The sequence below is a fragment of the Coregonus lavaretus genome (genome assembly GCF_964263955.1).
Source record: "Coregonus lavaretus genome assembly, chromosome: 24".
Lineage (NCBI taxonomy): Eukaryota > Metazoa > Chordata > Actinopteri > Salmoniformes > Salmonidae > Coregonus > Coregonus lavaretus.
Window position 1 is genome coordinate 44,222,080 of NC_140011.1, and position 16,544 is coordinate 44,238,623.

General features: G+C 47.4%; 1 protein-coding gene across 1 annotated transcript in view; it reads left to right on the forward strand.

Annotated features, from left to right (window-relative positions):
• Positions 1 to 16,544, forward strand: part of LOC311099901 (E3 ubiquitin-protein ligase listerin-like) — a 76,273-nt gene that overhangs the window by 47,531 nt on the left and 12,198 nt on the right. The window contains 7 exon segments of the mRNA XM_084140620.1: positions 1,831 to 1,975; positions 3,291 to 3,504; positions 4,674 to 4,911; positions 7,756 to 7,833; positions 10,040 to 10,226; positions 14,774 to 14,939; positions 15,048 to 15,268. Of these exon segments, the coding sequence (XP_083996746.1) occupies positions 1,831 to 1,975; positions 3,291 to 3,504; positions 4,674 to 4,911; positions 7,756 to 7,833; positions 10,040 to 10,226; positions 14,774 to 14,939; positions 15,048 to 15,268 (1,249 nt within the window).

Here is a 16,544-nt window from a genome sequence, read left to right on the forward strand (position 1 = left end):
TCTGTGTTCCAGTGACCTGTTAAAACCCTTTACCCTCTGTGTTCCAGTGACCTGTTAAAACCCTTTACCCTCTGTGTTCCAGTGACCTGTTAAAAGCCTTTACCCTCTGTGTTCCAGTGACCTGTTAAAACCCTTTACCCTCTGTGTTCCAGTGACCTGTTAAAACCCTTTACCCTCTGTGTTCCAGTGATCTGTTAAAACCCTTTACCCTCTGTGATCCAGTGACCTGTTAAAACCCTTTACCCTCTGTGATCCAGTGACCTGTTAAAACCTTTACCCTCTGTGTTCCAGTGATCTGTTAAAACCCTTTACCCTCTGTGTTCCAGTGACCTGTTAAAACCCTTTACCCTCTGTGATCCAGTGACCTGTTAAAACCCTTTACCCTCTGTGTTCCAGTGACCTGTTAAAACCCTTTACCCTCTGTGATCCAGTGACCTGTTAAAACCTTTACCCTCTGTGTTCCAGTGATCTGTTAAAACCCTTTACCCTCTGTGTTCCAGTGACCTGTTAAAACCCTTTACCCTCTGTGTTCCAGTGACCTGTTAAAACCCTTTACCCTCTGTGTTCCAGTGACCTGTTAAAACCCTTTACCCTCTGTGTTCCAGTGACCTGTTAAAACCCTTTACCCTCTGTGTTCCAGTGACCTGTTAAAACCCTTTACCCTCTGTGTTCCAGTGACCTGTTAAAACCCTTTACCCTCTGTGTTCCAGTGACCTGTTAAAACCCTTTACCCTCTGTGTTCCAGTGACCTGTTAAAAGCCTTTACCCTCTGTGTTCCAGTGACCTGTTAAAAGCCTTTACCCTCTGTGTTCCAGTGACCTGTTAAAACCCTTTACCCTCTGTGTTCCAGTGATCTGTTAAAACCCTTTACCCTCTGTGTTCCAGTGACCTGTTAAAACCCTTTACCCTCTGTGATCCAGTGACCTGTTAAAACCCTTTACCCTCTGTGTTCCAGTGACCTGTTAAAACCCTTTACCCTCTGTGTTCCAGTGACCTGTTAAAACCCTTTACCCTCTGTGTTCCAGTGACCTGTTAAAACCCTTTACCCTCTGTGTTCCAGTGACCTGTTAAAACCCTTTACCCTCTGTGTTCCAGTGACCTGTTAAAACCCTTTACCCTCTGTGTTCCAGTGACCTGTTAAAACCCTTTACCCTCTGTGTTCCAGTGACCTGTTAAAACCCTTTACCCTCTGTGTTCCAGTGACCTGTTAAAACCCTTTACCCTCTGTGTTCCAGTGACCTGTTAAAACCCTTTACCCTCTGTGTTCCAGTGACCTGTTAAAACCCTTTACCCTCTGTGTTCCAGTGACCTGTTAAAACCCTTTACCCTCTGTGTTCCAGTGACCTGTTAAAACCCTTTACCCTCTGTGTTCCAGTGACCTGTTAAAACCCTTTACCCTCTGTGTTCCAGTGATCTGTTAAAACCCTTTACCCTCTGTGTTCCAGTGACCTGTTAAAACCCTTTACCCTCTGTGATCCAGTGACCTGTTAAAACCCTTTACCCTCTGTGTTCCAGTGACCTGTTAAAACCCTTTACCCTCTGTGTTCCAGTGACCTGTTAAAAGCCTTTACCCTCTGTGTTCCAGTGACCTGTTAAAACCCTTTACCCTCTGTGTTCCAGTGACCTGTTAAAAGCCTTTACCCTCTGTGTTCCAGTGACCTGTTAAAACCCTTTACCCTCTGTGTTCTAGTGACCTGTTAAAACCCTTTACCCTCTGTGTTCCAGTGACCTGTTAAAACCCTTTACCCTCTGTGTTCCAGTGACCTGTTAAAACCCTTTACCCTCTGTGTTCTAGTGACCTGTTAAAACCCTTTACCCTCTGTGTTCCAGTGACCTGTCCAAGACGACCGCGGCCCAGCTGTCTCTCACCGTGGAGATGATACGTTTCCTGTCACGGCTGGTGACTCATTCTCCCACAATCCTCGGGGGTAGCCAGTGGGACTTCCTGCTCTGCTCCATGCTTGCCTGGCTAGAGGTAAGATGGCTGCCCAGACCATGTGACCATTGACCAGCAAATACTCCAGGCCCTACATATCCCCCATCCTCATCACATTCCGGTCATTTAACAGACGCTCTTATCCAGAGCGACTTACAGTTAGTGAATTCATCTTAAAATAGCTAGGTGGGACTACCACATTTCACAGTCAAAGTAAGTACACTGCTCAAAAAAATTAAGGGAACACTTAAACAACACAATGTAACTCCAAGTCAATCACACTTCTGTGAAATAAAACTGTCCACTTAGGAAGCAACACTGATTGACAATAAATGTCACATGCTGTTGTTCAAATGGAATAGACAACAGGTGGAAATTATAGGCAATTAGCAAGACACCCCCAATAAAGGACTGGTTTTGCAGGTGGTGACCACAGACCACTTCTCATTTCACTTTTGAATGCTGGCGGTGCTTTCACTCTAGTGGTAGCATGAGACGAAGTCTACAACCCACACAAGTGGCTCAGGTAGTGCAGCTCATCCAGGATGGCACATCAATGCGAGCTGTGGCAAGAAGGTTTGCTGTGTCTGTCAGCGTAGTGTCCAGAGCATGGAGGCGCTACCAGGAGACAGGCCAGTACATCAGGAGACGTGGAGGAGGCCGTAGGAGGGCAACAACCCAGCAGCAGGACCGCTACCTCCGCCTTTGTGCAAGGAGGAGCAGGAGGAGCACTGCCAGAGCCCTGCAAAATGACCTCCAGCAGGCCACAAATGTGCATGTGTCTGCTCAAACGGTCAGAAACAGACTCCATGAGGGTGGTATGAGGGCCCGACGTCCACAGGTGGGGGTTGTGCTTACAGCCCAACACCGTGCAGGACGTTTGGCATTTGCCAGAGAACACCAAGATTGGCAAATTCTGGGGAAGGTTGAACACCAGGCTTCCTGTGGTCTTGTAGTGGATGTGAGCTTCGACTGGAAGCCAGTGGAGTGTGCAGCGGAACCGGGTGACATGGGAGAACTGGGGAAGGTTGAACACCAGGCTTCCTGTGTGATGAAAGGTCTTACTCTATGGATGTACCTGCAGGAGCGAGTCACTGCTTTAATGTTTGCAGAGAACGACAGGGTGTTGTCCAGCGTCACACCAAGGTTCCAGACACGTTTCATTTTACAGCCTCTCAACTCACTCCTCTCTCTCTCTCTCTCTCGCTCTCTCGCTCTCTCGCTCTCTTTCTGTCTCTCTCTCGCTCTCTTTCTGTCTCTCTCTCTCTCTCTCTCTGTCTCCCTCTCTCTCTGGCTCCCTCTCTCTGTCTCTGTCTCTCTCTGTCTCTCTCTCTCTCTCTCTCTCTCTCTCCAGACTTCCAGTGATAACGTGGGGTGTCTGTGGAACCCCTGGGTGCAGTTGTTAGTGTGTGAGATCTGTGAGCTGGTCGTGCAGCTGAACCAGTTCTTCACAGCGCCCCTGCCTGGTGTGGCTGACCTACTGCCCTCAGAGCTGACCGCAGAGTGGAACGACTTCTTCATAGAGGGGATATACAGCCTGATGCTGCCCCTGCCTGGAAAAATCACTGGTAGGGATGGGGGGGGTCAGGGTGTGGTGGGTGTGGGGGGGGGGGGGGGGGGTCAGGGTGTGGTGGTGGGGGTCAGAGTGTGTATGTGGTGTTGGGGGGGTCAGGGTGCTGTTGTGTGGTGGGGGGGGTCAATGTGTGGTGGTGGGGGGGGTCAGTGTGTGGTGGTGGGGGGGTCAGTGTGTGGTGGTGGGGGGGGGGGGGGGGGGTCAGGGTGCTGTTGTGTGGTGGGGGGGGTCAGGGTGTGGTGGTGGGGGGGTCAGTGTGTTGGTGGGGGGGTCAGGGTGCTGTTGTGTGGTGGGGGGAGGGTGCAGTTGTGTGGTGGTGGGGGGGTCAGTGTGTGGTGGTGGGGGGGTCAGTGTGTGGTGGTGGGGGGGGGGGGTCAGGTTGCTGTTGTGTGGTGGGGGGGGTCAGTGTGTGGTGGTGGGGGGGGGTCAGTGTGTGGTGGTGGGGGGGGGGGGTCAGGGTGCTGTTGTGTGGTGGGGGGGTCAGTGTGTGGTGGGGGGGGGGGTCAGTGTGTGGTGGTGGGGGGGGTCAGTGTGTGGTGGTGGGGGGGTCAGTGTGTGGTGGTGGGGGGGGGGTCAGGGTGCTGTTGTGTGGTGGGGGGGGTTAGTGTGTGGTGGTGGGGGGGGGGTCAGTGTGTGGTGGTGGGGGGGGGGGGGGTCAGGGTGTGGTGGTGGGGGGGGTCAGTGTGTGGTGGGGGGGGGGGGGGGGGTCAGGGTGCTGTTGTGTGGTGGGGGGGGTCAGTGTGTGGTGGTGGGGGGGTCAGTGTGTGGTGGTGGGGGGGGGTCAGGGTGCTGTTGTGTGGTGGGGGGGTTAGTGTGTGGTGGTGGGGGGGGGGTCAGTGTGTGGTGGTGGGGGGGGTTAGTGTGTGGTGGTGGGGGGGGGTCAGTGTGTGGTGGTGGGGGGGGGGTCAGGGTGTGGTGGTGGGGGGGGGGGGTCAGGGTGCTGTTGTGTGGTGGGGGGGTCAGTGTGTGGTGGTGGTGGGGGGGTCAGTGGGTGGTGGTGGTGTTGGTGGTGGTGGTGGTGTTGGTGGTGGTGGTGTTGTGGGAGTTAGACTGTCATTATGAAGCAGTATCCCATCCATACTAGTCCTTTACTAATAACCTACATCCTTACAAGACATTTTCAGTCTCATTTAAACCCTTTTTGTCCTTTCTCCCCTTCTGTAGAGGCCTTCACGGAGCCAGACGATCCACTGTTCCCATTGGCTGTCCTGCGGTCTGTGGGCGTGGCTCTGACCTACATCCCGCTGCAGCAGCTTACCCATAATTCCTTGCCAGCGCGGTTCGTGGCAGACCAGAAGACAAGCCTACCTGAGGCGCTGCAGACCCTGCTCAACACACTCACTCCGTTGCTGCTTTTCAAAGCCAGACCGCTGCAACTCACAGTCTACCACATACTAGACAAGTAAGAGAGGGAACTCGCTGTCTACCACATACTAGACAAGTAAGAGAGGGAACTCACTGTCTACCACATACTAGACAAGTAAGAGATAGAACTCACTGTCTACCACATACTAGACAAGTAAGAGAGGGAACTCACTGTCTACCACAGACTAGACAAGTAAGAGAGGGAACTCACTGTCTACCACATACTAGACAAGTAAGAGAGAGAACTCACTGTCTACCACATACTAGACAAGTAAGAGAGAGAACGTACTGTCTACCACATACTAGACAAGTAAGAGAGGGAACTCACTGTCTACCACATACTAGACAAGTAAGAGAGAGAACTCACTGTCTACCACATACTAGACAAGTAAGAGAGAGAACTCACTGTCTACCACATACTAGACAAGTAAGAGAGAGAACGTACTGTCTACCACATACTAGACAAGTAAGAGAGGGAACTCACTGTCTACCACATACTAGACAAGTAAGAGAGAGAACTCACTGTCTACCACATACTAGACAAGTAAGAGAGGGAACTCACTGTCTACCACAGACTAGACAAGTAAGAGAGGGAACTCACTGTCTACCACATACTAGACAAGTAAGAGAGGGAACTCACTGTCTACCACATACTAGACAAGTAAGAGAGGGAACTCACTGTCTACCACATACTAGAGAGAGGGAACTCACTGTCTACCACATACTAGACAAGTAAGAGATAGAACTCATTGTCTACCACATACTAGACAAGTAAGAGAGGGAACTCACTGTCTACCACAGACTAGACAAGTAAGAGAGGGAACTCACTGTCTACCACATACTAGACAAGTAAGAGAGGGAACTCACTGTCTACCACATACTAGACAAGTAAGAGAGGGAACTCACTGTCTACCACATACTAGACAAGTAAGAGAGGGAACTCACTGTCTACCACATACTAGACAAGTAAGAGAGAGAACTCACTGTCTACCACATACTAGAGAGAGAGAACTCACTGTCTACCACAGACTAGACAAGTAAGAGAGGGAACTCACTGTCTACCACATACTAGAGAGAGGGAACTCACTGTCTACCACATACTAGACAAGTAAGAGATAGAACTCACTGTCTACCACATACTAGACAAGTAAGAGAGGGAACTCACTGTCTACCACATACTAGAGAGAGAGAACTCACTGTCTACCACAGACTAGACAAGTAAGAGAGGGAACTCACTGTCTACCACATACTAGACAAGTAAGAGAGGGAACTCACTGTCTACCACATACTAGACAAGTAAGAGAGAGAACTCACTGTCTACCACATACTAGACAAGTAAGAGAGGGAACTCACTGTCTACCACATACTAGACAAGTAATAGTAAGAGTCTGTCTGTGTGTTCACTGCCACGGAACATGTTTGTTTAAACAAGTTGATAACTCTGGCATATTAGCAATATACTGCAATGTGAATACCTACTCGTACGACAAGCCTCCTGGGCTCACCTCTAGATTCGGCGTCAAGCAGCGTGGCCTCTGTGTGTTCCAGGGTAAAGCAGCGTGACCTCTGTGTGTTCCAGGGTAATGCAGCGTGACCTCTGTGTGTTCCAGGGTAATGCAGCGTGACTTCTGTGTGTTCCAGGGTAAAGCAGCGTGACCTCTGTGTGTTCCAGGGTAATGCAGCGTGACCTCTGTGTTTTCCAGGGTAATGCAGCGTGACATCTGTGTGTTCCAGGGTAAAGCAGCGTGACCTCTGTGTGTTCCAGGGTAATGCAGCGTGACCTCTGTGTGTTCCAGGGTAATGCAGCGTGACCTCTGTGTGTTCCAGGGTAAAGCAGCGTGACCTCTGTGTGTTCCAGGGTAATGCAGCGTGACCTCTGTGTGTTCCAGGGTAATGCAGCGTGACCTCTGTGTGTTCCAGGGTAATGCAGCGTGACCTCTGTGTGTTCCAGGGTAATGCAGCGTGACCTCTGTGTGTTCCAGGGTAATGCAGCGTGACCTCTGTGTGTTCCAGGGTAAAGCAGCGTGACCTCTGTGTGTTCCAGGGTAATGCAGCGTGACCTCTGTGTGTTCCAGGGTAAAGCAGCGTGACCTCTGTGTGTTCCAGGGTAATGCAGCGTGACCTCTGTGTGTTCCAGGGTAATGCAGCGTGACCTCTGTGTGTTCCAGGGTAATGCAGCGTGACCTCTGTGTGTTCCAGGGTAATGCAGCGTGACCTCTGTGTGTTCCAGGGTAATGCAGCGTGACCTCTGTGTGTTCCAGGGTAATGCAGCGTGACCTCTGTGTGTTCCAGGGTAATGCAGCGTGACCTCTGTGTGTTCCAGGGTAATGCAGCGTGACCTCTGTGTGTTCCAGGGTAATGCAGCGTGACCTCTGTGTGTTCCAGGGTAATGCAGCGTGACCTCTGTGTGTTCCAGGGTAATGCAGCGTGACCTCTGTGTGTTCCAGGGTAATGCAGCGTGACCTCTGTGTGTTCCAGGGTAAAGCAGCGTGACCTCTGTGTGTTCCAGGGTAATGCAGCGTGACCTCTGTGTGTTCCAGGGTAATGCAGCGTGACCTCTGTGTGTTCCAGGGTAATGCAGCGTGACCTCTGTGTGTTCCAGGGTAAAGCAGCGTGACCTCTGTGTGTTCCAGGGTAATGCAGCGTGACCTCTGTGTGTTCCAGGGTAATGCAGCATGACCTCTGTGTGTTCCAGGGTAATGCAGCGTGACCTCTGTGTGTTCCAGGGTAATGCAGCGTGACCTCTGTGTGTTCCAGGGTAAAGCAGCGTGACCTCTGTGTGTTCCAGGGTAATGCAGCGTGACCTCTGTGTGTTCCAGGGTAATGCAGCGTGACCTCTGTGTGTTCCAGGGTAATGCAGCGTGACCTCTGTGTGTTCCAGGGTAATGCCGACTCTCCCAGAGTGTGATGAAGAAGTAGACGACACCAAGCCAGACGAAGATGGCGAGGAACCGTGTCTGTGAGTATAACAGCCCTGGGTGGGGTGTTGCTGTGGAATCTATCTGTTAGTTCAAGTGGAACTGACAGCGTTTTAACTACTTTGCAGATATGAAACAAACAGACAATCGTAATATCAGGCCAAAATATCCAATTACCAGGTTATGCTGCAAAAATCAGCTTCATAAGAGGTTTTAAAAATGAGGTTCTATTTGACTCAACATTCCATGACGTACTCTAAGGCATTGTTGGCAGAATAGATGGATGCAATTCAATGCATGATTCATATAATCCAACAATACGTTTCTTGGTGGTCCAACAAATATTGCTATCAGGTTGTAAATCACAGCTGGCCTGGTACATTGTTTGCTGCCTGCAGCCATTCGGGATTCAGTTTCAATGACTCAATATTTTGAACAAAAAACGGACGAATGTCAATACAAAACAAACTAGCAAGGGCAATGATCACAAGTCAGTCGTAACGTTGCTAATGGGCTAGCGTATCTACAGTGCATTCGGAAAGTATTCAGACCCCTTGACTTATTCCACATTTTGTTGTCTTACAGCCTGAATTCAAAATGGATGAAAAATATTTATTCTCACCCATCTACAGAAAATACCCCATAATGACACTGAAAACATGTTTTTAGATTTTTTTTGGGTGAATTTATTGAAAATGAAATACAGAGGTGTGTTGGGTCATTGTCCTGTTGAAAAACAAATGATAGTCCCACTAAGCCCAAACCAGATGGGATGGTGTATCGCTGCAGAATGCTGTGGTAGCCATGCTGGTTAAGTGTGCCTTGAATTCTAAATACATCACAGACACCAGCAAAGCACCCCCACACAATAACACCTCTTCCTCCATGCTTTACGGTGGGAACCACACATGCGGAGATCATCCGTTCACCCACACCACGTCTCACAAAGACACGGCGGTTGGAACCAAAAATCTCAAATTTGGACTCCAGACCAAAGGACAAATTTCCACCGGTCTAATGTCCATTGCTCCTCTTTCTTGGCCCAAGCAATTCTCTTCTTATTGGTGTCCTTTAGTAGTGGTTTCTTTGCAGCAATTTGACCATGAAGGCCTGATTCACACAGTCTCCTCTGAACAGTTGATGTTGACTTGAACTCTGTGAAGCATTTATTTGGGCTGCAATTTCTGAGGCTGGTAACTCTAATGAACTTATCCTCTGCAGCAGAGGTAACTCTGGGTCTTCCTTTCCTGTGGAGGTCCTCATGAGAGCCAGTTTCATCATGGTGCTTGATGGTTTTTGTGACTGCACTTGAAGAAACGTTCAAAGTTCTTGAAATGTTCTGGATTGACTGACCTTCATGTCTTAAAGTAATGATGGACTGTCGTTTCTCTTTGCTTATTTGAGCTGTTCTTGCCATAATATGGACTTGGTCTTTTACCAAATAGGGCTATCTTCTGTATACCCCCCCTACCTTGTCACAACACAACTGATTCGCTCAAACGCATTAAGAAGGAAAGAAATTCCACAAATTAACTTTTAAGAAGGCACACCTGTTAATTGAAATGCATTCCAGGTGACTACCTCATGAAGCTGGTTGAGAGAATGCCAAGAGTGTGCAAAGCTGTCATCAATGCAAAGGGTGGCTATTTGAAGAATCTCAAATATAAAATATATTTTGATTTGTTTAACACTTTTTTATTGGTTACTACATGATTCCATATGTGTTATTTCATAGTTTTGATGTCTTCACTATTATTCTACAATGTAGAAAATAAAGAAAAATCCTTGAATGAGTAGGTGTGTCCAAACTTTTGACTGGTAGTGTTACATGCCAATGATTTTGTTTAGCAACGTGGAATGAATAGAATGAACTACTGGGTCAAAACATGAGAATATAATTAACGACCAGTCTGTTTGGCAAACCCGGGAATTATCGTAAGGGTTGTTTCCCTTGGCTTTGCCGCTGACTTAACAGCCCTTAGTTCTGAGTTATTTACACCATAATCCCCAGGTTTTCATGCCTTTATTGCTAATAATATATAATAATAATATGCCATTTAGCAGACGCTTTTATCCAAAGCGACTTACAGTCATGTGTGCATACATTTTTACGTATGGGTGGTCCCGGGGATCGAACCCACTACCCTGGCGTTACAAGCGCCATGCTCTACCAATTGAGCTACAGAGGACATCTGTGTGTGTGTGTTTTCTAATGATGTGTATTTAACTCTCTGTGTGTGTGTGTAGGTCTCCCCCGGCTGCTCTGATGACCCTCCTCTCCACGTGTGAGGAGTTGTGTGAGAGCATCATGGTCGGAGTGTGTGTAGGCGAGTATGCAGTGGTTCAGCCTCTGTCTGTGGAGTACTGCTGTATACTGGCTTACCTGCTGGCCTGGAAACTACTGCTGTCCTTCTTCAAGGCTTCTCCCTCTCACGTAAGTCTACTGCCGTGAATTAATTAATGACAGTTAATTGGCAACCCATCCCTAAACGGATTAATTGACACATAAACAAACGTTACAATAATTCGCTGTGGTAATTCAGTAATAATTATTTCCGGTGTTCTGTGCGGTGCACACCGCATAAAGAGTGACAAATAAATCAATACTTACAGTTGAAATCGGAAGTTTACATACACCTTAGCCAAATACATTTAAACTCAGTTTTTCACAATTCCTGACATTTAATCCTAGTAAAAATTCCCTGTCTTAGGTCAGTTAGGATCAACACTTTATTTTAAGAATGTGAAATGTCAGAATAATAGTAGAGAGAATGATTTATTTCAGCTTTTATTTCTTTCATCACATTCCCAGTGGGTCAGAAGTTTACATACACTCAATTAGTATTTGGTAGCATTGCCTTTAAATTGTTTAACTTGGGTCAAACGTTTCGGGTAGCCTTCCACAAGCTTCCCACAATAAGTTGGGTGAATTTTGGCCCATTCCTCCTGACAGAGCTGGTGTAACTGAGTCAGGTTTGTAGGCCTCCTTGCTCGCATACGCTTTTTCAGTTCTCCCCACACATTTTAAATAGGATTGAGGTCAGGGCTTTGTGATGGCCACTCCAATACCTTGAATTTGTTGTCCTTAAGCCAGTTAGCCACAACTTTGGAAGTATGCTTGGGGTCATTGTCCATTTGGAAGACCCATTTGCGACCAAGCTTTAACTTCCTTACTGATGTCTTGAGATGTTGCTTCAATATATCCACATAATTTTCCTTCCTCATGATGCCATCTATTTTGTGAAGTGCACCAGTCCCTCCTGCAGCAATGCACCCCCACAGCATGATGCTGTCACCCCCTTGCTTCACGGTTGGGATGGTGTTCTTCGGCTTGCAAGCAACCCCCCTTTTTCCTCCATCTTCACAAGGTCCTTTGCTTTTGTTCTGGGATTGATTTGCACTTTTCGCACCAAAGTACGTTCATCTCTAGGAGACAGAACGTGTCTCCTTCCTGAGCGGTATGACGGCTGCGTGGTCCCATGGTGTTTATACTTGCGTACTATTGTTTGTACAGATGAACGTGGTACCTTCAAGCGTTTGGAAATTGCTCCCAAGGATGAACCAGACTTGTGGAGGTCTACAAATTGTTTTCTGAGGTCTTGGCTGATTTCTTTTGATTTTCCCATGATGTCAAGCAAAGAGGCACTGAGTTTGAAGGTAGGCCTTGAAATACATCCACAGGTACATCTCCAATTGTCTCAAATGATGTCAATTAGCCTATCAGAAGCTTCTAAAGCCATGACATCATTTTCTGGAATTTTCCAAGCTGTTTAAAGGCACAGTGAAAGGCACAGTGAACTTCTGACCCACTTGAATTGTGATGCAGTGAATTATAAGTGAAATAATCTGTCTGTAAACAATTGTTGGAGAAATTACTTGTGTCATGCACAAAGTAGATGTCCTAACCGACTTGCCAAAACTATAGTCTGTTAACAAGAAATGTGTGGAGTGGTTGAAAAATGAGTTTTAGTGACTCCAACCGAAGTGTATGTAAACTTCCGACTTCAACTGTATATACATATGTACCATTTGCTGTATAGGAGCTAACTATATTATAAGTTAATTATAGCTAGCCCTTTTCTTTTATTCCAGGCTTTATCTAAATATTCCAAAAACGGAAATACACAACGGACAAAAAAACATTTTAGTTTCTCCTCATGGCTCAGCCACATAATGCCAAGGTATATCTGGTGGTCTGCCTCCTCAGCCACATAATGCCAGGGTATATCTGGTGGTCTGTCTCCTCAGCCACATAATGCCAGGGTATATCTGGTGGTCTGTCTCCTCAGCTACATAATGCCAGGGTATATCTGGTGGTCTGTCTCCTCAGCCACATAATGCCAGGGTATATCTGGTGGTCTGTCTCCTCAGCCACATAATGCCAGGGTATATCAGGTGGTCTGTCTCCTCAGCCACATAATGCCAGGGTATATCTGGTGGTCTGTCTCCTCAGCCACATAATGCCAGGGTATATCTGGTGGTCTGTCTCCTCAGCCACATAATGCCAGGGTATATCTGGTGGTCTGTCTCCTCAGCCACATAATGCCAGGGTATATCTGGTGGTCTGTCTCCTCAGCTACATAATGCCAGGGTATATCTGTTGGTCTGTCTCCCCAGCTACATAATGCCAGGGTATGTCTGGTGGTCTGTCTCCTCAGCCACATAATGCCAGGGTATGTCTGGTGGTCTGTCTCCTCAGCTACATAATGCCAGGGTATATCTGGTGGTCTGTCTCCTCAGCTACATAATGCCAGGGTATATCTGGTGGTCTGTCTCCTCATGGCTCAGCCACATAATGCCAGGGTATATCTGGTGGTCTGTCTCCTCAGCCACATAATGCCAGGGTATATCTGGTGGTCTGTCTCCTCAGTTACATAATGCCAGGGTATATCTGGTGGTCTGTCTCCTCAGCTACATAATGCCAGGGTATATCTGGTGGTCTGCCTCCTCAGTTACATAATGCCAGGGTATATCTGGTGGTCTGTCTCCTCAGCTACATAATGCCAGGGTATATCTGGTGGTCTGTCTCCTCATGGCTCAGCCACATAATGCCAGGGTATATCTGGTGGTCTGTCTCCTCAGCCACATAATGCCAGGGTATATCTGGTGGTCTGTCTCCTCAGCCACATAATGCCAGGGTATATCTGGTGGTCTGTCTCCTCAGCCACATAATGCCAGGGTATATCTGGTGGTCTGTCTCCTCATGGCTCAGCTACATAATGCAGCGCCTGTTCTCACCACTGTGTAGGTTTCTACAGTAGTCCATACATTTTAGCGGTTAGGTGTTGCTGTTATTTCCGTTCAAGGTAGCTAACCAGCTAAGTCTATAGCTAGGCTAGCTAACCAGCTAAGTCTATAGCTAGGCTAGCTAACCAGCTAAGTCTATAGCTAGGCTAGCTAACCAGCTAAGTCTATAGCTAGGCTAGCTAACCAGCTAAGTCTATAGCTAGGCTAGCTAACCAGCTAAGTCTATAGCTAGGCTAGCTAACCAGCTAAGTCTATAGCTAGGCTAGCTAACCAGCTAACTCGCCAAGTATTCCCCAACAGGTCTATCTGTTGACTTGTCTTTCACCCTCACTGTAGTCAGACTTCGGCTGCCTATATTTACAGGCCTTACAATTTACAAACTTTACAATTTAAATTAAAAAAAGTTTGACAGAGTTTGGTCAGGGTTTGGGTCAATTCCATTTAAATTCCAGTCAATTCAGGAAGTAAACTGAAATTCCAATGCTTTTCAATGAAGAAAATGCGGAATTGGAATGTTGTTTACTCTCTGAATTAACTGGAATTCAAATGGAATTCTAATAAAATTGCATTGTATTTGTCACATGCTACGTAAACAACAAGGGGTAGACGAACAGTGAAATGCTGACTTACAGGCCCTTCCCAACAATACAGAGAGATAAAAAAGAGAAATAAAGAGAAATAAAAGGAAAGTATTAACACAAGGAATAAATACACAATGAGTAACGATAACTTGGCTATAAACATGAGGGTGCCAGTACCGAGTCGATGTGCAGGGGGTAATTGAGGTAGATGTGTACATATAGGTAGGATTAATCCCAACCCTGGAGTGAGGGTCGTATTATTCCACCTTCTCCTCTTGAAATCCGTAAAAACTTCAACTAGCTGTCAATTGCCTTTTTCCTAATTTCTCCCCCTCCCCTCTCAAAGCTCATTGCAGGAGAGGATCCAAGGCCCTTTCTTTCTGAACTCCGTTGAGCTTTTTGAAAGGGGAGGAATGAGGATACAAGGACAAAGGAAGGATTACTGTGTCAGTCTCTACTCTCTCTCTACCTAAAGAAGGGTTCTATGCTGACCTGTGTGTTCTCTCTCCAGCTGCGTGTCCAGTTCTCTCTCCAGCTGCGTGTCCAGTACTCTCTCCAGCTGCGTGTCCAGTTCTCTCTCCAGCTGCGTGTCCAGTTCTCTCTCTGCCTAAAGAAGAGTTCTTTGCTGACCTGTGTGTTTTCTTTCCAGCTGCGTGTCCAGTTCTCTCTCCTGCTGCGTGTCCAGTTCTCTCTCCAGCTGCGTGTCCAGTTCTCTCTCTTCCTAAAGAAGGGTTCTATGCTGACCTGTGTGTTTTCTTTCCAGCTGCGTGTCCAGTTCTCTCTCTTCCTAAAGAAGGGTTCTATGCTGACCTGTGTGTTTTCTTTCCAGCTGCGTGTCCAGTTCTCTTTCCAGCTGCGTGTCCAGTTCTCTCTCCAGCTGCGTGTCCAGTTCTCTCTCTACCTAAAGAAGGGTTCTATGCTGACCTGTGTGTTCTCTCTCCAGCTGCGTGTCCAGTTCTCTCTCCAGCTGCGTGTCCAGTTCTCTCTCCAGCTGCGTGTCCAGTTCTCTCTCCAGCTGCGTGTCCAGTTCTCTCTCCAGCTGCGTGTCCAGTTCTCTCTCCAGCTGCGTGTCCAGTTCTCTCTCCAGCTGCGTGTCCAGTTCTCTCTCTTCCTAAAGAAGGGTTCTATGCTGACCTGTGTGTTCTCTCTCCAGCTGCGTGTCCAGTACTCTCTCTACCTAAAGAAGTCCCTCCACAAGCTCCTCCTCCACCTGTTCAGACTGATGCCTGAAAACCCCACCTTCACCGGCCAGGGGGCGGAGCCTGTCACCAAGGAGACCAAGACATTCTTCACAGAGAGCCTCTCTCTGGACGTCAACAGTGGGTAGCATACACGGACACACATAGCATGCACACACACTCACGAACACACACACGTCTGTCTCTAATGCGGCTGTCTTTTCTCTGTCGCTCTCCCTCTCTCTGCAGAGTCTTCTGGTATCCAGTATGAGCTCCCCCATCTGGCGTGTTGTGTGTACTACAGTGCAGTACAGGACCTGCCTGCCATGGTTAGGTTGTGGTGGACCAGTCAGGAGAAGAGAGTTAGCCACACGGTGGATAAGTTCACAGGACGATACGTCTCGCCTGTCCTCTCTGCTCAGGAGATCTCCTCTGTACACGCCAGCACACAGACCTTCGACAGCATGACCGTGAGTAGAGCAGGGAGGATGGATGTGTGTGGGTGGGGTAGGGGGTAGGGGGTAGGGGGTGGGGGGGGGCTTCATACCCCTTGATTTATTCCACATTTTGCTTTTACAGCCTGAATTCAAAATGGATTAAATTGATTCCACTAAGGGACAGTTTAGTCCAGGGGATGAGCACGCTCTTCCACTAAGGGACAGTTTAGTCCTTTTCTGAGTCAAGATCCCTTTCTGAGTCCAAAAGCAAGCCGAGATCTACCGTTCAGAGATATCTTTTTTTACATGACTTTAAAAAGCCATTAACCTAGACAAAACAGTTCTGTAGCCATGAGGTTTGTGCAGTAAGCTATAGGGCCAATACATTATCACTACATATTGGCTACGCTTGAATTGTCCTGCCAATGTTGTTCTTCTCAGAGCATTTTGAAATTATATTTCAGAATTGTAGGTATATGATCACACTGGTAATAGATCATTTGTTGTATTACTTGTGAGGCACAGCTGAGTGAGTGTAATAATTTATATTTTTTTATTTTACTGGACTGATGGTCTGCATCTGATTGTAAGTGAGGGGGGGGGGGGGATAGAACAGCGGTGAGGCTGCATCTCACCCGGCTCACCGTCCCTCCAATCTCCCTCCCTCTGCTGAGAAAAGGGGACACAGTCTTCCAGCTGATTGCAAAACTCAAGTCGCACAGCATTACTTCTGCCTCATGCACTAATTCATGTTGGTACTCCTATGACCAGAGAAAGTGAAATATTCCTTGTTGAACAAGTGTTGACAGTGCTGAATAACAATGTTTTTTTGCTGTATTCATTGACTCTCTCTAGTCATGGTTTTAAAAGTTTTGAACTCTCACAGTATTAGTGATGGGTCGTTCGCGAACGAACGGCTCTTTTGGAACGGATCTTTTTGTGAACGTCGGGAACCTGATCGCATCGGTGAATGAGCCGTTCATTTGGCTCGCTGATTTGCATACTGCTACTACTGCTATTTGAGCTCAAAAACAACGTTTTTCTGCAGATAAGTTACAAAATAATTCTCTAAAGAGGGTGAATCCTCACTGCAGAAACAGTAAATAGTGGGGAGAGCAGGCCATCTAATAATTTGGCGAGGTAAAAATGTATTTGAACATGCATTTCATGATCTGACATAAAGGTAGCCTACCTTTTTGGGCTTTACATTGGAGTTTTTAGCAATTTTTTCATGGTTCTAGGTCGTTAAAAAAATCATGTTTTTACAAAGAGCCGTTTGGGATCCAAATGAGACGTCTCTTTTACGTGA